Source organism: Notamacropus eugenii, chromosome 7 (genome assembly GCF_028372415.1).
Source record: "Notamacropus eugenii isolate mMacEug1 chromosome 7, mMacEug1.pri_v2, whole genome shotgun sequence".
Classification (NCBI taxonomy): domain Eukaryota; kingdom Metazoa; phylum Chordata; class Mammalia; order Diprotodontia; family Macropodidae; genus Notamacropus; species Notamacropus eugenii.
Genome location: NC_092878.1, coordinates 9,146,714 through 9,165,668, shown reverse-complemented (window position 1 = coordinate 9,165,668; position 18,955 = coordinate 9,146,714). Strand labels below are relative to the sequence as shown.

The 18,955-nt window shown below is 51.4% G+C and overlaps 4 protein-coding genes across 6 annotated transcripts; 3 read left to right on the top strand and 1 right to left on the bottom strand.

Moving 5' to 3' along the window:
- The first annotated feature begins 1,124 nt into the window (after positions 1-1,124).
- Positions 1,125-9,407, top strand: DCAF11 (DDB1 and CUL4 associated factor 11). Of its 3 annotated transcripts, XM_072623132.1 has the most exons (15): positions 1,125-1,294; positions 1,700-1,922; positions 2,428-2,555; positions 2,784-2,911; positions 3,305-3,369; positions 3,734-3,834; positions 4,079-4,225; positions 4,725-4,779; positions 5,128-5,196; positions 5,560-5,617; positions 5,701-5,886; positions 6,219-6,372; positions 7,113-7,265; positions 8,278-8,384; positions 8,508-9,407. In XM_072623132.1, exons 2-15 carry the CDS (start codon positions 1,813-1,815, stop codon positions 8,637-8,639), a joined length of 1,593 nt encoding a protein of 530 aa, XP_072479233.1. In that variant the 5' UTR covers positions 1,125-1,294; positions 1,700-1,812; the 3' UTR covers positions 8,640-9,407. The 3 variants fall into 3 exon arrangements, with proteins under 3 accessions (XP_072479233.1, XP_072479235.1, XP_072479234.1); XM_072623134.1 differs by lacking the exon at positions 2,428-2,555; XM_072623133.1 differs by lacking the exons at positions 1,125-1,294; positions 2,428-2,555 and having other exon boundaries at positions 1,565-1,922.
- A 1,227-nt stretch (positions 9,408-10,634) lies between these two features.
- On the top strand, positions 10,635-12,165 carry FITM1 (fat storage inducing transmembrane protein 1). Its single transcript, XM_072623136.1, has 2 exons — positions 10,635-11,039; positions 11,519-12,165. The coding sequence occupies exons 1-2, from the start codon at positions 10,774-10,776 to the stop codon at positions 12,138-12,140; spliced, it is 888 nt and encodes a 295-aa protein (XP_072479237.1). The 5' UTR covers positions 10,635-10,773; the 3' UTR covers positions 12,141-12,165.
- A 513-nt stretch (positions 12,166-12,678) lies between these two features.
- Positions 12,679-16,071, top strand: PSME1 (proteasome activator subunit 1). Its single transcript, XM_072623135.1, has 11 exons — positions 12,679-12,924; positions 13,744-13,776; positions 13,975-14,037; positions 14,177-14,287; positions 14,371-14,416; positions 14,546-14,643; positions 14,943-15,011; positions 15,104-15,171; positions 15,365-15,419; positions 15,539-15,625; positions 15,858-16,071. Exons 1-11 carry the CDS (start codon positions 12,886-12,888, stop codon positions 15,936-15,938), a joined length of 750 nt encoding a protein of 249 aa, XP_072479236.1. The 5' UTR covers positions 12,679-12,885; the 3' UTR covers positions 15,939-16,071.
- EMC9 (ER membrane protein complex subunit 9) lies at positions 16,059-17,815 on the bottom strand. Its single transcript, XM_072623138.1, has 5 exons — positions 17,332-17,815; positions 17,127-17,203; positions 16,697-16,766; positions 16,514-16,608; positions 16,059-16,296 (listed from the first exon to the last, which is right to left on the bottom strand). Exons 1-5 carry the CDS (start codon positions 17,527-17,529, stop codon positions 16,116-16,118), a joined length of 621 nt encoding a protein of 206 aa, XP_072479239.1. The 5' UTR covers positions 17,530-17,815; the 3' UTR covers positions 16,059-16,115.
- Positions 17,816-18,955: the final 1,140 nt, after the last annotated feature.

Below are 18,955 nucleotides of genomic sequence, written 5' to 3'. Positions count from 1 at the left end.
CGGGGCCCGCGCGGTGCACCAGCAGGGGGGGGGGGGGGGGTGCACCAGCAGGGGGGCTTGGAGGCGGGGCCCGCGCGGTGCACCAGCAGGGGGGGGGGGGTGCACCAGCAGGGGGGCTTGGAGGCGGGGCCCGCGCGGTGCACCAGCAGGGGGGGGGGGGTGCACCAGCAGGGGGGCTTGGAGGCGGGGCCCGCGCGGTGCACCGGCTCGGAGGAAGGGCCGCGCTGGCTCAGCACAACAAAGGGACTTTGGCCCTCGGCCTTGGACTCGACCCTAATTAGTTACACATCAACCCGGAGCCAAGGAGGGGGGCCGGGTACCTGGTCGGGGTGGGGAGGGAAGAGGGGCACGACCTTGGACCCTGCACGCACCCCGGCAGAGAAGGTCCACAAACACCCCGGGAGGGGTGCGGGAGGGGTGGGGGAGGGCCTCCCCCCAGAGCAACGCCAAGGTCCAGAGCGTTCCCCAGGGCCCGGGGCGGAGGGGGAGGGGCGGGGCGGACATCTTTAGGGCGGGTCCGTCTGAGCCCCAGCACACAGATTTAGGGGTGCCTGTCCTGGGAGTGTGGTGAGAATGGGCCACGGGGTGGGTAGGGCAGGCCGGCTGCCAGGCTCCGGCCTAGAAGGCAGGCTCGCGGAGCTCCACGCTGCCGGCCCACACCGTTGGGCGGCTACTAAAGGCACAAAAGCCCCTGGGCCCCGCGCGCAGGCCCGGGAGGGCAACGTGCTGGAAAGGGCGGCTCTGAGACCGTCTAAAAAGTGTGGATCCCGGGGAACTGGCAGCTTTAGGGACCGACTTCAAATGATGCCGCTGGTGCTCGGCGAAGGCCAGCCCCCAGGCGCCTGGCTAGCAAATCCGCGACTAGGTATTAGCATATCCCGCCTCTCCCTTTCTCCGCCAATCAGCACCACCCCAGAAGAATCCGCGGCCGCGCCTACCCTCCGCGTTCCCTACCTATCCCAGCCCTCGGAAACAAAAGTCAACAAGGTTTCCCCGTCCCCTCCAGCCTCGCCCCGCCCTTTCACCCGCTGTCCTCCCCTCCTCCCCTCCACAACAAGCTCACTTAGTCCCGCCCACTCGTCAATCACTCGGACCCGCCATCCGGCGAGCGCACTCGGGTGGGCGGGGCCAATTGGCCGATCGCGTGACGCAAGCGGGAGGCGAGCCCGGGAATCGGAGCGCTGCGTGACGAAGCCGCACAAATCTGTTAGAGCCGTTAGGAGAAACGCCGTGGATAAATATAAGCCGGGCCTCACGTGCCGCCCTCTCGCCTAGGTTTTATGTGCTGCCCTTGGTGAGTGAAGAGTCGCGGGCCAGGCATTAACCCCTCTCTTGGGTGGGAGGAACCCTAACCTCCCCCCCCAACCCCGCGTACACACCCCGGACATACCACGTGGCCCTGAGCGGGAGGGGGAGGGCGGTCAGAGGGGAGGGGGAGGGCTGCGAAGCCGGATTCTAACCTCATTGGCTCTCGCCTCCGCCGGCTGTAGCAGGCCCGCTCTCTGATTGGTGGGCAGGCTGCTTTCCTCCAGGAGAGCTCTGATTGGCGGCCTCCCGGGGATCTCCCCCTCCTCCTCCCTTCCCTTCCCCCTGGAGCTCGGCTAGGTGAGCTCGGAGGTGAACCTAAGGAATCTCCCGGCGAGGGCTGCGACTCCTGGCGTTGGAGAGTGATCGCCGCCCTCCCCGCCCCTTTCCGCAGGCTGCAGCTCCGTCGGCCTCCCTGGAGCCCTGGGAGCTGTCACTGGCGGAGGGGAAGGGCCCCCTGCTGTGAAGAGGCCCCGGCGGAGGGCTGGAGGATGCAGTGACCGGGAGATGGACTCGCCGGGCAACAGCAGCGCCTCGGAGGCCTCGCCGTACGGGAGATATGAGCCTCGGTACAGCGAGGAAGATGACGATGTGGATCTGGCCTATTTCCTCCCCAGGTAACTGGCTCTGCGCCGTGCGTGGGCCCCCACGTGGGCCCCCAGCCCCGCCATCCGCGCGGAGCCCTGCCGGCCTCGGGGCCCTTCCCCAAGAGAGGGCGGCGCTGTGCGTGGGGAAGGGGGCACAGTGACATGCCCACTGTGGTAGTGAGGTGCCCGACTTGCCAAGTAAGTAAACAAAGGGGAAGGGAAGGGGGCGGGGCTCCGCGAGGTCGTGTCGGCCGCGACCGTGGACTTGAGCTGGAAGATCCCTCCGCAGTTGTTTGTACAGGCAGAACTCTTCTGGTGGTCAGGCATTCCGCTGCTGACTTTGGCTCTGGAATCTCGGCTGAGGTTGCCAGAAGTCTGCTGAGATACCTCCCGAGAGCGGGCTTCTGCAGCCTGATGATGCCCAAAGCTCGTCCTCTTGGGGCCCCCGCTAACAGAAGGGCACCCGAGATTCCCTCTCTGAGGTGAAGTGGCTTAGTATTGAGGGATCACCCCCTGCCATGAGGTCTCTCCACAGGGGCCAGGTGAGACTGGTACAGGGAGGTGGTGCCACCAGCCTGCAGCTCATCCATACGCTCTCTGACTCAGATGATGACAATGACAGCCCCTGGGAGGGTCGTCTTGGTGACAGATACAACCCACCTGGTAAGAGGAAAGGGTGCTTGGCTTCCAGCATCGTAGGCATCAGTCGGCCCAAAGTCTGGCTCCGCAGGAGGTGGGGAGAGAGATCAGTTAATGAGATGAAGAGTCCTTTGAACCTCATACCTCCTTCCATCCTCCTTTACGCTGGTCACCTTCCTGGCCATTCATCCTCATTGACGTCTGTCTTCTGTGACTGAAAGGCTGAGGCAGGGTTGCTGCTTCTTCTTACAGTGGATTCAAACCCAGACACCCGAGAGCTGGAGTGCAATGAGATCAAGACGCAAGTAGAGCTGGCCACAGGGCAGCTGGGATCCAGTAGGATAGTGCAGGAGCAGAGCTTTCCTCGAATGCTGCACCAGGTAGGCTCCCTTACCTGCACTGAGCTAGGCACTTTGTGGATAAAGAACTGATTTAGAGTCAGAAAGACCTGAGTTGGAACCTTGTCTCAAACATTTGCCAGCTGTTTGACTCTGAGCAAGTCACTTACCCTCTCATCCTCAGTTTCCTCATCTGGAAAATGTGGATAGCACCTGCCTCACAAAGTTTCAAGGCTTGATCAGCTGGTGTATAGAACGCACTTGGCAAATGTTAGAGTTCTGTAAATGTGTTAGCTATTTGGGGGGTACAGAAGGGCAGTCAGAAGTTCTGCCAACTACACCTGGAATGAGGTGAACTCTAGAGAAAAGAGTTTGAAGCTGGCAGCAGAAGTACCTCGTGTATGGTGGCCTTACTCTCTTGTCTCTTCCCTGCAGAGAGAACGTGGCCTCTGCCATCATGGCAGCTTTTCTCCTGGGGAGCGATCCCGTGTAGTGTCTCAGTAAGTTTGGGACCAGGGTACTCTCATTTTGAATTTAGTGGGACCAGATTTGAGGAAGGTCCAGAGGACAAGTAGATGGGACCATACCATAAAATTAGAAGTGGACATATTAATAGGGAAAGTTGGAGTTGTTAAAGTTGGGAAGGAAGGGTAAGAGTTACTGCTATTGGAGGAAATGAGAAAGTTAACCGCTGTTGAGTAAGGAATATAATTTTTTTTATTAAAACTTGGTAGTATGGATAAGGAAAAAAATTCTGAGCAAAGGGAAGAGGGACCTCATGTACTGGTGTATCTGGGGTGCTGTTGACACCAATACCTCCTTACCTTGATGTCCTCTTACTGTTATTTTTCTCCTTTTTCTCAGTTTCTTGCCCAATTACTTGAGCTTCACTGACTCCTATTTCCATAAGGCTTTCTGTGGCGTGTACAGCAAGGATGGTCAGATTTTCATGTCCGCTTGCCAAGGTACCTAGACCCAGTGACCACTCCCTTGAATGGGGAACCACGAACCCAACCCCAGCACAGAGAACAATTTCCCATCAGCCCATAGATTGGGGAAGCCTCTGTTCCAAGATGCCTTCTGGTTGGGAGATGTCAGCAGGATGTAATTCTGAATACCCTGCATCAGAAGGAAGATCTCATAGCTGTAGTAGGTGGCCAAGGGTGAAAAGAGAAAGTTTCCTGAAACCTATCTATTCCCAATTCTCAGACCAGACAATTCGACTGTATGACTGCCGCTATGGCTGCTTCCATAAGTTCAAGAGCATCAAGGCCCGGGATGTAGGTTGGAGTGTTCTAGATGTAGCCTTTACGCCTGATGGGAACCACTTCCTCTATTCCAGCTGGTCTGATTATAGTGAGTATACCCACCAGCCCTTTCATCTTTCCATTTTGGACCCTTTAACCTCCATCTCCCAGGATCTCTCCTCTGAGCTAGGTCCTTAGGCTCCATTACAGGAAGCCCACACTCTCAGAATGAGCTTTCACCCCTCCGCCATTGGCATGGAGATCGCTTTTTGTGCCTTCTCTCTCCTTTGGTCTTCTAACTTCATTTATAAAGTCTTAGACTTGAAAGAGACTTTATATGTCATAACAGACCTATGAAGAAATCTTCCTTGTAACATCCCTAACAGATGCATCTGCTTGAACATGTCTAATGAGAGGGAACTCATTACTTTTACAAAGCATTCCCTTTCATTTTTGGATAGCCAGAATTGATTAGAAAGCCCTTTCTTATATTGAGCTAAAACCTGCTTCTTCTAAAACTTCTACCTGTTGAATCTTACTCTGCCCTCTGAAGCTACACAGGCCCTATCCCCAAACTTCGAGTGACTCTTGTCTCTCTTGCTTCTTAGTTCATATCTGCAACATCTACGGGGAGGGAGACACACACACTGCCCTGGATCTGAGGTACTGGCTTCCCTCTTCAGCTAGACCCACCAGAAACTTAGGGAAGGCCTTCCATAATGAATTTCTCTGAAACTGAGGCACACGCTGAGAGGGCAGAATGCAGGGACTATCTGCTTCTCTGAGTGGGAGAGCCCTTGGGTGGGAGCTACATATCATTTCTCATTGGGAGGAATAGAATGCAGTAGATGGATACAGCAGAAGTTCCAAGTTCTCTGAGACATCCCTTCATTCTGACACATGTAAGCAGGACCCTGTTCAGTTTCCCTCCAGAAATGGGGTGTATGGCTTTCTTTAATAGAGACTCAACGGGAAGTCTTCCTGTCTAACAAATTCTTCACTCTCTTTTAGGCCAGATCAACACAGTTTCATCGTCTTCTCCATTGCTGTGTCCTCAGATGGGCGAGAGGTGCTGGGAGGGTGAGTATTTTGGTATTTCTCCACAGTTAATTAAAAAGTTCTAATCTGGAGGTTAGGCCTGGTTTTGAGAAGGCCTACATTCTGACACCCCTAGGCAGTCATCTCATAGGTCCTCAACCAGGCTTACTCTCAGGTGAATTTTTCCCATTTCTTTCCTAGTCCCTTCTCATTGTGGAATTTGAGACCTTAAATTTCTTCTCAGCTTTGAACCAGCTTTTCTCCATTGTATAGTAGTTGAATTGTGTGAAATTAGGGACCTGGCCCTAAACATAAAATCTTCACAAGTTCTCCCCAGAGACTTCAAAGAAGTTACTTCTTGAATACTGACTCAGTTGTTACCCAGCCCACACCACTTTCTTTCAGTGCCAATAACGGATGCCTCTACATCTTTGATCGAGAACAGAACCGCCGCGTGTTGCAGGTACTATTCCTGAGAACTAAACGTCATGTTTTCCATCTCCTTTTGGCTAGAATATTCAAATATCTGTCTTTTCCCTTCTCTAGATGGAATCCCATGATAACGATGTAAATGCAGTGGCTTTTGCTGATACAAGCTCCCATATCCTGTTCTCTGGGGGGGATGATGCCATTTGCAAAGTTTGGGACAGGCGCACCATGCGTGAGGATGATCCCAAGCCTGTGGGTGCACTGGCTGGGCACCGAGATGGCATCACTTTCATTGACAGCAAGGTGAACAGAGGGAAAGAAGTTAAACCCCAGGGCATAAGACCTGCTTCTGCTTACTGGTCCCCAAGGATTAGGGTTCCCTATACTAGATCAGGTCCCCAAGCCACCATCAGTAGGTTGACTTAGCCGGTGCCTGAGAAAGTTGAAACACCTGGCTAAGAGGTAGGGTCTGAGGGAAATACCAGAAAATGAATTTGATTCAGTGAGAATAGGGAGCAGTCTCAGAGGGACATAGCTTTTGTCAATTGACCGGAAAAATAAGGCAAGACCCAAGACTGCAATGATTGTGTTAAATGTTGCGTTGATTGTATTGATTTGTGGTCATGGGTTCACAGGGTGATGCCCGGTACCTCATCACCAACTCCAAAGATCAGACCATAAAGCTGTGGGATATCCGGCGCTTTTCGGGTCGGGAGGGCATGGAAGCCTCGCGGCAGGCAGCCATTCAAGAGTACTGGGATTACCGTTGGCAGCAGGTGCCTAAAAAAGGTGGAGTTGATTTTGGCATCATTTTTAAAGAGTTGATTTTGGCATCATTTTTAAAGGGTTCTATTGATCTTGTTTATGTTGCTTCCCAAGGACATTTGGCATCTTACCCTCCAAGGCCAACCTCCGCCCCTCCCCCACAACAAAAGTACAATTAAGTAAAACCAATGTATTGTCCATATTTGGCACCATGTGCCTCATTCCTAACCTGTAGTCACCACCACTCTTTGTGCCAAGAAGAAATGAGGTATATCTCATCATTCATGGTCTTGAAGTCAAGCTTGGTGAGCCCATCGATCAGAATTCTGATGTCAGAAGGGGCAAGAATGTCACTCAGAGTTGTTTTCCTTTGTATTGTTTTGATCAAGATATAAATTGTCTTTCTAGTTTTACTTAACTTTTTGTCAGTCCATACAAGTCTTCTCAGTTTTCTCTGAATTCCTCATATTTATAATTTCTTATATCACAATAATTTTCCATTACTTTCATATGCCACATATTCAATAGATACTTATCTTGCTCCCAGTTCTTTGCTTTTATAAAAAGTTCTGGCATAAATATGTGTCCTTTGGTTCTGTTTAACCACTTTGCAGTTTATGCCCAATACTTCTGAGTCAAAGAGGGCACAGTTTAGTGACTCCACTGTTCTGTTCACATCTTCTACCAGGAGGTTTCTCAGTCATGCAGGAGCTTGGCTGCTCCTCAGAAGAGCCCACTAACCCCTTCCCCTTGTCTCCATATAGCCTGGCAGAAGCTGAAGCTCCCTGGGGACAGCTCCGTGATGACATACCGGGGTCATGGTGTGCTCCACACCCTTATCCGCTGCCGATTCTCCCCTGCCCACAGCACTGGCCAACGCTACATCTACAGTGGTTGCTCCACTGGCAAGGTCGTTAGTAAGTATCACCACAGGTATCCCACAAGGTGGGATACCATTTTTTCCACAGGAGGCCAAGTCCCAGGAGAAAAAAAAATTGGATTATGTAAGAAGTAACTTAATATAGTTGGGTTGTTGGGTTTGGGGGGCAGAGGGTGAGAGATGAAGAGAAAACTATAAAATGTTCCACTGAGTTAATTTTGTAACTAAAAACAGAGCCTATAAGACAAGAAACAGTGAAAACTAGTCTTCAGTTTCACATTTTGGCTTGTTAATGAGCGTAGACAGAAGATGGAGGGAAAGAAGGAGATGAAAGGCTTCTCTACGCTGGTTTATGGAAAGAAAAGATTGAGGCAGAAATAGAGTAAGTCAGAGGGTGAGACAAATCCATAATGCACAGGTACAGAGACACAAAGACAAAAAGATGTCTACTGAAAGTGAAACACAAGTACTCGTTCGTAGGAAAACCTGGCAGAGGGGAAGGGATGAGGAACCACATTAGATATAGACGTAGACATGGACAATGAAGGAAGATTGGCTGGTCTCCAGGAACTTGTCTAGCTTACAGCTTTTTAAGATACTGCTCCTAAAAGCAGGTTACATTTTCTGAGCTATAGGCCAGGCAAAATGGAGCTAAAGTCTGAAGTTGCCCATTCTGTCACGAGAATATCTTTTCTGTGTAGGGTATACTTAAGGTTTTAAAGGAAAAGAGACTTTAAAAGAACCCTTGTATGCTATAAGAGGTTTTGCTTCACAAGAAAAATGTCCAGAGCAAGTGGCTAATAGGCTAAGCTGGTAAGAGCTTCCCATAAAGCAGGGATTCTAAACCTGTAGTCTGTGAGCTTCTTTTTTAATAACTTTTTCAGGACAATTGATTTCTCTTGTAATCCATGTAATTTATTATTTAAAAACTTATTCTGAGATGGAGTCCACAGGCTTCACTAGACTGCCATAAGGGACCCTTGCTAGAGAATAAAATGTAGATGGATGATACCTTAGTGGCCTTTCTCATTCTTTCCTTTCCTGTGTAGTATATGACCTCCTCAGTGGCCAGATTGTGAAGAAGCTGTCCAGCCACAAGGCCTGTGTACGGGACGTCAGTTGGCATCCCTTTGAGCAAAAGATTGTCAGCAGTTCGGTGAGATTGGCAGAATCAGGGAAGGGAACAGGAATTGAATGGTTCTGTGAGGGTTTGAGTGATTCATGTAGGCTCAAGGCTTCAGAGGGTCCTCCTCTAACAACCTCCTCTTTGCCCTTGTAGTGGGATGGGAACCTGCGCCTCTGGCAGTACCGTCCACTTGAATACTTCAGGGAGGACCTGCTGGATTCCCAGGACTGTCCTACTGCCACTCCGCCATACAGAGCCTATGGAGCCTATTCCACCTCCCAGTAATTCTTTCCTGTCAGTATGGACTGATCTGTGCAGCCCCCACGGGGAATCACCTAATCTTTTCTCTCTCTCTTCAGGGAGATATGTGGAAGAGCTAATAGGGTTAGGGAGCAAGGAGCAGAAACCCTAGCTTTTCCACCCTAACTGTGCTCTGGGTGGGGGTATCCTGCCCCTTGAGGCTGGGTTGTGTTTTTAATCTAGTGCTGTTGCCCAGCCTCCATCCCCACCTGGAGGGCAGGCAGGACAGACAACTCTGGAAAATAAAGAGGTCACCCCCAGGTAGTTATTTAGGTATGGTCCTAGCCAGGCAGAGAATGCTTATTTTTTATAATCATGTTTGGATTCTGAGAGTTGGTCTGTAGACTAGTGTTCCTGGGCTCGGTCTAAATGGGTTGGCCAATCAGAATCTGATTACCATTGCCTGGCCCAGTAGCATGGACCTTCAAGTTGAAGGTCAGACTAGCCATTCAGAAGGTGGGTTTCCCCACCACAGCTCTCCTTTTTTCATGATGACCAGAATGTCATTCCTTCTTAGTCAAGAAGTAAAGCTATTCCCTCAGGCTGGGAATCTGCTCTCCCTTGTGTCTTTGGAGTAGGAGGTGCTACAGTGTAGGAAGTCCTAATGCCCCCATCTTAATCCTTGTGGAACTGACTCTTCAGCTTGTGTCCTCTCAGGGCAGATGGGTAGAGGAACTCAGCAGGTTGAGGTGGGGGTCCTTCCTGTCTTACACTTGCTTTAGCGCCCTCAATAAAGTTTCCTCAGAAATCTGACTCAGTCTGGTTCCTTGTATACTAAGGCTCTACATAAACCTCTCCAACTCCACAACTGGGGCTGAAATGCATAACACAATGTACAGGAACCTAAAAGCTAGGACATGCTCCTTTGGGTTGAAAATACACCTCAAAGACATGTGCTTTCTACTTTCTCTTAAGAAGACGAACGATAATCCCCCACTAAAAATAAGGAATTCGCTTGGAGTTTAGTCATTTACCCACTCCAGGAACCTAAAACATGTATTTTCCCCAGCAAATAAAGGTAGAATTTGGAAGGGAGTAAACATGGACCCCCTAGTATACCAGATTCAAGTCTCCTTTCAAAGGAAAAAGTAGTTCAGTGTGATGACCACTTCACAGACAGATGACAGTGCATCTTACTTAGATAGATAAAACCTGAGAGTTGGGAAGGATGTTAGAGGACCAGCTAATCTAAAGTCACCCTCTGAGAAAGTGTGTCATGTCAAAGAGAGATTGGTTGACTTACCCAAGGTTGTGCAGTTTGGTAATGGCAAAACAGAGGGAGGACCATAGTCTTTCAACTCTTGCCATATTGCCTCCTGGTATGGACCAAAATCATGCCAGATATTTAGGAAGAGGGGGAAATAACAAAAACCTTTCAAAAATGTGTAGAGTAACAAAACCAGGAAAAGGTTCCTCCCGGTTAGTCTAGTGAGGTAAGGTGGAGCATGTCCAAGGACTCCAGTTGTAGTGACCTGCTCCAGCCCAATTATTAGTACAGGATGCAAATTTGAGGTTGGAAGATGCTATGCAGGACTGCTCTGCTCCCCCTTCCCAACTTCCAAGGACTCCAGCCTGGACCTGACTGTGAACCAGGCCAGGCCTACAACTCTACAGCAGCGTGGACCCCCAGAGCCACTCCAAGGCCCAAGTCGAGGGTATATTGGAATGGGTCCTTGCCTTGCTCCACCTACTTTGGAAAATTCCTGCACCAGATAGGGAAAGTTTCATGTGAGGATGGCCATACATGTCTTTAAACTTGAAAAGTTGATAAGCTGCTTCCCCTGAGCACCCCTCCTCCCTTTTAAAAATGGACAGTGAAGTAGGTGTGTTGGCTGAAAAGTTCAGAGGATATAACCATGGAGGCACTAACCCACAAATTGAAACAAGGAAAACTGAGGACACAAGGGCATGGACGTTGTGGAAGGACACACAGACTGCTCTTGCTGACGCAGCAGCGTTAGCCACAGCCCCTCGCTGCCCCCCGCCCCTCTCCCTCACCAGCTGCCAGTCGAGCTCTGCCCTGTATCTCCAGCACCTGTCACTGCCCGTCCTTGCCTAGGGGGCCCTACAAGCCCCTCCTCAGCTGCCCAGCAGAGCAAGCAGTCAGAGGGGAGGGAACATGGAGCGGGGGTTAGGGGTGGGGGCAGGGACAGGATTGGGGGCCCGGCTTCGAGTGGTGCTGGGCTGGTTGCTGAGGGTACTGCTCTGGCTGGCATCAGCCCTCTTGTACTTTGGAAGTGAGCAGGCTGCCCGACTCCTGGGGAGCCCCTGCCTCCGGCGCCTTTACCATGCCTGGTTAGCTGCCGTCGTCATCTTCGGACCCCTGCTACAGTTCCATGTCAACCCCCGCACCATCTTTGCCAGCCACGGCAACTTCTTCAACATGTAAGTCCCTCTGGTCAGGCCCTTTAATGCTAGTTCCATCCACTCTGGGTTCTAAGCTCCCCCCTCCTTTGGGCTCTTGTCCTACTGCCAGTCTGAGCACTAAAAATAGGCCAGGAGGTGGAGGAGAAGGTCAAGTGTGGGGGGAACTATGGGGGTGCAAAGGGAGGATTTAAAAGGTAGGACGTGCTCTGAGACTGAGAAGTCTTTTAGGGGATTAGGGGGTAGGGGAGTAGAGGGCTGGAGATGATAAAGAGGGGGCAAAGAACAGGGGAAATGGAGAGAGTTAGTGATTTGGCCCGGGGTAGTATGAATGGGTGCAGAGATGAGATGGGGTCAGAAGGCAGAGGAAGGTGGCAAAGGTCCAGGGGGAGGAGAAATGGGATTCCTGAAAGGCTGAGAAATCCAGAAGAACCTGGGATCCAAAAAGGAGTGTTTCTTCACCACAGCCTTTCCTCCCCTCCCCCTCTTCTAACCCACAGCAAGTTTGTGAACTCTGCCTGGGGCTGGACCTGCACCTTCCTGGGAGGTTTTGTACTACTTGTCGTGTTCCTGGCCACGCGGCGAGTGGCAGTGACAGCTCGGCACTTAAGCCGGCTGGTGGTAGGGGCAGCAGTATGGCGAGGGGCTGGCCGTGCTTTCCTGCTCATTGAGGACCTGACGGGCTCCTGTTTTGAGCCTCTGCCCCAGGGGCTGCTGCTCCACGAGCTGCCTGACCGTCGCAGCTGCCTGGCAGCTGGCCACCAGTGGAGGGGCTACACTGTCTCCTCTCATACCTTCCTGCTCACCTTCTGCTGCTTGCTCATGGCTGAGGAAACCGCAGTCTTTGCTCGGTACCTGGCGCATGGGCTGCCTGCTGGTGCCCCTCTGCGACTCGTCTTCCTTCTCAACGTGCTGCTGCTGGGCCTCTGGAACTTCCTGCTGCTCTGCACTGTCATTTACTTCCACCAATATACCCACAAGGTGGTAGGTGCTGCTGTGGGTACCTTCGCCTGGTACCTCACCTATGGCAGCTGGTACCATCAACCCTGGTCACCAGGAAGTCCCGGCCATGGGCTCTTCATCCACCCCCAGCGCCCCCAATCCAGACTTAAACGTGATTGATGGAAATAAAGGCCAATCAAAGCCAGGAGCCGGCTCTTCTCTTTATTTGAGGTGAATAGTGGGTGGTACCTCAGTTGAATATTGGAGGTTAAAAGCACTACAGAATGGGAACGACCCGAAAATGCCTTTCCTACATTCCAAGTTGATCCCTAACATAGCCTAGGGCAGGATTGGGGGGCGTCTCCAAGAAAAGGAGGATGCCACAGCCTACCATCCCACGATCCCACACCCCTTCCTCAGTTCTCCTCTGATACCTTTTATTCCCAGCACCCTCCATGAACAATTCCACCAAGAGGACATACACACATATGTAGACAGATGGAAACATGTCCTTCCCACCTGGTCTGTACAATTGTGTGAGCCCATGTGACACTACAGAGAGGAAGACAGATTGAGAAGGGATGAACGGTAGCCTTGGGGAGCTGGGAGGAGAGAGAGCTCATCCCTTTGGGTCAAGAGGTACTTGGAGACAAAGTCTGAGCATGTCATGAGGGGCTGGAACCAGACAAAACAAACATACAGAGTTTGGAAGAGGCTTTCTGTCCCTACTCCCTGGGACTGTACTTTGGAGCCCTGCCTCATCTCCTCCAGGCCCTCTCGTTTCCCCTCCCCTCTTCTAACCCAGATCCCGCCTCCGGCTCAGTTCCACCCTCCCAGGGAGGTCCCTACAGATAAAGCTGCTTTCACTTTCCCTTCCCCCTTGCTCCTGTCTCACTGCTCGATCTGGCCCCTTAACCCCCCTGCCATGGCCACCTTCAGTGTCAGACCCGAAGCCCAAGCCAAGGTGAGCACAGCAGAGGGGAGGGGTGAAGTCATGGGGAGTAGGGTGGAGGGGAGGGGTGGTCCTGAGGGAAGCTCTACCCAGCTTTGTGCCATCATTCTCCCCTTGCTTCCCCTTGCCCATTCCCCTCCCCCCATCCTCCTCTCCTAGGCCTCTCAACAAGAAGGGGTTTGAGAGTACTTCGGAGTCAAAGTGCTCTTGCCCCCAAATCTCCAGCATGAAGTGAGGAACCGCAGCCTTGCAGGGTCTAGAGCACTCCCAGTGAAATGTAAAGGGGAACTGGGACCTATAAAAGAAAAACTAGGCAGGTGTTTGGGGTGGGAAAAGAGTTGGACTTCAGCCAGAGGGAAGGGAGTGGTGAAACGGCTTTGGTTTGATGGGGTGAGGTGAAGCAGAGAAAGGAGGAAAGGACGGGTGATGGTTCAGAGCACCTGGCTCGCGCATGTGACAAGCAGGCAAAACCTGCACACCCGTATCTCTCTCTATCTCAGAATCTTGCTCTACTGGGATCTGTTCCCACACCTCTCCCAGCACCACTGAAAACTATTCCCACACCTCCCACAGATGGAGGCCCACTGGGATCAATTCCCACGTCTCCCTGAACCCAGTCCCCCGGAGACTTCTGTTCCGTACCTCCCACCCATCTAAGCCTCCCTGGGATCTGTTCCCATGTTTCACCTGAACTCAGCCCCACTGGGAAGTGTTCCATACCTTGAGATGCAATCTCACTAATATCTGGGTCCACAATCCCAAGGAGATAAGAAGTTTTCCTCAGGTCTCAGCCTGTTGGCCTTACATGACAACTGTCTTCTATCCCCACAGGTAGATGTGTTCAGAAAGGAGTTATGTGCTCAGGTAAGACCTCACTATTACACACTACCTTCACTCTGTTCCTGGATGCCTCACCCCAAATCTAACGTATCTTTACCCCAATCTCAATTCACACAAATTTGGCTTCCTTTTCTTTGGCTGAAAGTTTGCCCTGATCAACTGTTCAGTCAATCAATCAATCAACATCTGACCTCTACCCCTTACCCCCTACCTCATACACAGGCAGAGATCCTACTTGGAACCTATTTCCCGGTGAAGGTTTCAGAGCTGGATGAGTTCTTGAAGGTACTGGGGCTGGGGAGGAGGCAGAGTAAAGGTCAAGAAGAGGGATATTAATGATCATGGGAAAGGAAGGAGAGTGGGAAGATAAGAAATGCTGAAAGAGAAAACATTGACTGCTCCCCTTTCTCTCTGCCATGTTTAGGACCCATCTCTGAATGAGGCTGATCTGAGTCTCCTCAAGGCCGCCCTGGACATCCCCATCCCTGACCCAGCCAAAGAGAAAGAGAAGGAAGAACGTCGGAAGCAAGAAGAGGTAAGGGGGGAACAAGATGGGGCTAGGCTGGAAATATCTGAATGCTTAGGACTTGACTTCATGTGACTCCTCTCCTTCTGCAGAAGGAGGAGAAAGATGGAAAGAAAAAAGAGGAAGATGAAGATAAAGGTAATAGGGGGTCATTTGATGGGGGCTTAAGTCCTGGTTCCCTAATGGATACAGTATCCCCAGGAGATCCTCCCCAGGACCAGCTGCCTTCGCCCACTTGACTTTTAGGCTTATGGTATATTTCCTCAGGTCCTCCTTGTGGACCTGTAAGCTGCAATGAGAAGATTGTGGCTCTTTTGGGGCGACTGAAGCCTGAAATCAAAGATGTGAAAGAACAGCTCAATGTGGTAAGCCCGTAACTCCTCACCTAGCTCTCTGGAAGGACTTGGAGAAGGCCTGTCCATTAGAGAACCAGCTTATCCAGAACAATTCCCCTTTGCCTTACCAGTTGGTAAGGTACCCTGTCAGTCAGAATACAGTGCCTTATCAGAGTGGAAAAAGGGAGATTGGATTGTGGCAGGTGATATCAGGGGATATGGCCTGAGGCTTAGATGGTAGAGATGGAGTGATACAGAAAGCTGAAGATCTAGAAAAGGAAATGGGATTGGGGGACAGAGTTGAGTTGTCTCTGCCCTTGTTTCCCCAGGTTTCCATGTGGCTGCAGCTACAGGTGCCCCGAATTGAGGATGGAAACAACTTTGGAGTAGCAGTCCAGGTGATGATACTGCCCCACCCTAAACACCTTACCTTGATCCTGCTTTGGAGCCATGCTTTATCTCATCTCTTTCCTACCTTTCTTTTCCTTAGGAGAAGGTATTTGAGCTGATGACTACACTTAGGACTAAGCTGGATGGCTTCCAAACCCAGATCTCAAAGTAAGTGATCCAGTCTCACATGTATATCTTGCCCCTGTCTTAGTGGTTTCTGGCTCAAATTCCAGCTCTTGCTTTCCACTCTCATTTTAGGTGCTGCCATTTTGGTTTCTTTTTTTTAAAGTCTTCTATATTCACCTCTCATAAGGAACATTACTTTCCCACCCACCCCATAACTTTTCTCATTCCTCATTAGGTACTTCTCTGAAAGGGGTGATGCAGTGGCTAAAGCAGCAAAGCAACCACATGTGGTGAGTGAGGAAGCAGGTCCAGAGTGGGCAGAGGCATAATTCAGAAGGAAGCCCCCAGGAAGGATAGGATGGGCATTAGATAAGGCCAGTATGAAGAACTAACCCTGAAGTCTCCACAGGGTGACTACCGACAACTGGTTCATGAACTGGATGAAGCACAGTATGGAGAGACAAGACTCATGGTCATGGAGATCCGAAATACTTATGTAAGGAACTAGACCCTGGAATTTGCTTGGTGGAAGAGCAGAGGCAAAGTTGGGAGGGTTGATATGGAGGCAAATAACATTAGCTTCAGGACAAATGACTCACGAGGTATACCCTGTGAGGGGTGGGAGAGAGGAAATGAAAATAAACTTCTAGTAAGATTGGGAAGCCATTAAAGAGCCTCTACTGAGAGCTCAGAATAACTTCCCCTCCCTTCTTACTTGGGTCCTACAGGCTGTGTTATATGATATCATCCTGAAGAACTTTGAGAAGATCAAGAAGCCCAGGGGGGACACAAAAGGAATGATCTACTGAAAAACGGAGCCTGCCTCCCTTCTCCATCACCCCTTAAGTAAGATTATCTGTCTTGCCACAGTTCAGCTTCCATTAGAACTTCCCCTCTTATCCATACCTTGCCTTCTGAACACCAATAAATTTGGTCACACCACTCCCCAGTCTTTTTATTTAAGGTTCTTGCCACTATGGACAAACTCAGGCACTCCCATTGGCAGCAGCAACCCACTGGGAAATTTCAGTATTGAGCTGTTGATTGGTCCAGTCACGACGGATGTCATCAAGGTGGGCATCAAAGTCAACAAGAAGCTGGTGGGCCCGGCCTTCAAGTAGTGCTCGAAGGAGCTGCCTTGACTCTTCCCAATCCCGCCACATTACCCTGAAATAAAACCCACCAAAAAGGAAACATTCAGTTTATCACAAAGACCTAGGACTAAAGACAGAGTTTAGGTCTAGGATGTCCCCAGGAGATGAAGTCTGGATTGAAGTTAATTTCTCTGCTGCCTTAGAACTCCAGGAAAAGGGGATTTGGAGGGAAGGAGTCCAGACTTAGAAGCAAAGGGTATGTAGCAAAGGAATAGAGGTACTTTACTCACAGGTTTTTGTCTTTGGGGACCCAGCGTCGATCACGAGTCTCCAAGACAATGATAGGGGGCACTCGAGGCTGGGGCACCATTTTCCGATTATCCAACTGAGAAATTGAGGTAAGGATTGTTGAGGATTCCAGGATTCCCTTTCTCCCTCCTTTTCTCCTCAACTCCCTCAGTCCTCAGACTTACCATGATGAGTACTGCACCAGGGAAAAATTCCGCAATTCGTCCAGCAATTTTCAGGGCAAGGGGACCAGGACTAGGAGGAAAAGAGGCATTAGAGGGTCCTGAGCAGCAGAGCCATCTACTTGCCTGTCCTTTAAAGCTAACAGGTGTCCTTCAACCCCTATCGAGGTGAGTTGAGATTAGCCCAGTCAGGAGGAAATTACTGGTTGGATTTAACCCTGGCAAACATTTACCTCAGAGCAGAGCTTAACCTGGAGTCCAAGCACCCTGCTGTAAACTTGGAAGAAAAAAAATACATTTTTATTTTCATTAAACGCTAACTGAAATTTAGCATTTCCTTCAATTAGGGGGCAACAAACCATTCTTCTGAGAAGGAGGTCCCGCATACAGAGAAATGCCCTGACACTTTCCAGCAGCCATCTCCCGCACTCACCTCTGGTCATTCAGCGAGGCATTGGCGTGGTAGTACCCAGCTACCACCAAACTGCCCTGCGCACCCCACACATCCACCTGTCACGAGAAAGGGCCCATTAGTTCCTATACAGATGGCACTGCCAGTGAACAGATGCCAAGGGGCACAGGGCCTGAGGCCAGGCCAAGGCCCAGAGGCGCGGAGTGGGGTGGGGGCCAAGGGGTACCTGGTTAAGGGCGACCTCCAGCATGACCGAAAGGGCCAGGTGGCTGTGGAAGAGAGGCACACAGTCACTGAGGCACAGGCAGCCCTCCGCCCGGGGCGCCGGGGCCAGCAGCAGCCCGTTGACAGCTGCGTGCGGGTAGCGGGCAGCGTGCAGGCACATCTTGACGTAGGCCCGGGCCGAGATCTCCACTTCTCCCATGGTCCGCGGGCTGTGGCCGGGGTCCAAACGGGGTCTCGGGGACCAGGAGCCAGCCCGGCCTGCGCCTGCCTGGCTGCCCCTTCCCTTCCTCCCGCGCCCCGCACGCACGCAGTCGGCCAGGACCTCCCTCGGCCACCGGGGCCCCGTCAGCGTCACCTCCCGCCGTCCAGATTGGGCCTGGGCCCGGCTCGGCCGATTCTGCTCCGGGCCCCCTCCCTCAGATGGAGCTGTCACGCTGCCTTCCCCCCCGCCCCCCAAGCTGTCCCCAATGGCCTCTCCCGAAGCGGAGAACACACCCCTCCCGCCCCTAAGGGGCGGCCGCTACGGCGAGCGTCCAGCCCCAGCCGAGCCGCAGCTCCTCCCGCTTCTCCGACTCCCCGACCAGTTTGGGGTGCCACCCAACTCCTGACGCAGGGTTGGTCCAATCGACTTTGATTCGTCCTATCACTGGGCGCACGTTCCTTGACCAGGTTCTGATTGGAAGACTTTGTCTTCGCCTTTTCATGGGTCCGCTCCTTTGCAGGAGCCGCTAGGATAACGTGTGCGCTGGGAGGGGATAGTTGATTCAGCCTCCTGAGGTCTGGCTGGGCGCTCCTTGCTGTCCATGTGCCTAGGCCCTTCCCTGCAGCACCAGTCAGGGAGAGGATTGGAGAGGGGCACCTGGAGCCGCCCAGCACTCCACCGAGACAGACCTCTCGCTTGTCCACGATCTCCTAGCTCTTTAAAACTACATTAGCCGCGTTGTGACTTGGAACCCCAGTTCTAGAAAGCACTGTGGAATTACGCAAATAAATGCCTATACCGTTCCGCTGCTGGGCATCTATCCCAAGGACTTTACTGATACTAAAATAGTTATAGCAGCACCTTTTGTGGTAGCAAAACAAAACAAAACCGTGGGAAAAAGTAGACATCTGTCCAGGGCAGACCTGGCTTCAGGCCTACCCCCACCTCTTCCCTACATCTCCCTTTTCAGCTTCTTTTCATGTCTTGTCTTTCCCCATTAGATTGTGGGCTCTTTGAAGGCAGGGTGCTTGGCATGGTGCCTGGCATAAAGCAGGCACTTAATACTTATTGACTGACTAATTAGGGGAAAGGAGAAACAAATTGTGATAAGTGAATGTAATGGAACATTGTTACATTGTAAAAAAAAAATACATGATCCCTGCCCCGCCCCCCAGCTCCACCCTGCAAAAGATCGAAGATGATAAAAACAGAGAATCGAGGAAAGACTTAAAAGAACTGACGCAAGGAGAGGTAAGCAGAGCCAGGAAAGAAATGCACAGTTATTGCAATGGGGTAAATGGAAAGGACAATAACTACAAAACAACAGAAAATGTTTCGAAAGTGTAAGGAACATGCCTGACCCCAAAGAAGCGATGTGAAAAGTTAACTCCTTTCTCTCCTTTGCAGAGGGTAGGAGTGGTCT

Excerpts from the sequence above, each read along its gene's own strand:
- DCAF11 (XM_072623132.1), top strand. The coding sequence starts at position 1,813 with ATGGACTCGCCGGGCAACAGCAGCGCCTCGGAGGCCTCGCCGTACGGG. Across the intron at positions 1,923-2,427 it reads CTGGCCTATTTCCTCCCCAG|GGGCCAGGTGAGACTGGTAC; the intron begins GTAACTGGCTCT and ends GTCTCTCCACAG. Across the intron at positions 6,373-7,112 it reads GCAGCAGGTGCCTAAAAAAG|CCTGGCAGAAGCTGAAGCTC; the intron begins GTGGAGTTGATT and ends GTCTCCATATAG.
- FITM1 (XM_072623136.1), top strand. The coding sequence starts at position 10,774 with ATGGAGCGGGGGTTAGGGGTGGGGGCAGGGACAGGATTGGGGGCCCGG. Across the intron at positions 11,040-11,518 it reads CACGGCAACTTCTTCAACAT|CAAGTTTGTGAACTCTGCCT; the intron begins GTAAGTCCCTCT and ends TCTAACCCACAG.
- PSME1 (XM_072623135.1), top strand. The coding sequence starts at position 12,886 with ATGGCCACCTTCAGTGTCAGACCCGAAGCCCAAGCCAAG. Across the intron at positions 15,012-15,103 it reads ACTTTGGAGTAGCAGTCCAG|GAGAAGGTATTTGAGCTGAT; the intron begins GTGATGATACTG and ends TCTTTTCCTTAG. Across the intron at positions 15,172-15,364 it reads TTCCAAACCCAGATCTCAAA|GTACTTCTCTGAAAGGGGTG; the intron begins GTAAGTGATCCA and ends ATTCCTCATTAG.
- EMC9 (XM_072623138.1), bottom strand. The coding sequence starts at position 17,529 with ATGGGAGAAGTGGAGATCTCGGCCCGGGCCTACGTCAAGATGTGCCTG. Across the intron at positions 16,767-17,126 it reads GCCTCGCTGAATGACCAGAG|TCCTGGTCCCCTTGCCCTGA; the intron begins GTGAGTGCGGGA and ends TTTTCCTCCTAG. Across the intron at positions 16,609-16,696 it reads CTGGTGCAGTACTCATCATG|TTGGATAATCGGAAAATGGT; the intron begins GTAAGTCTGAGG and ends TCAATTTCTCAG.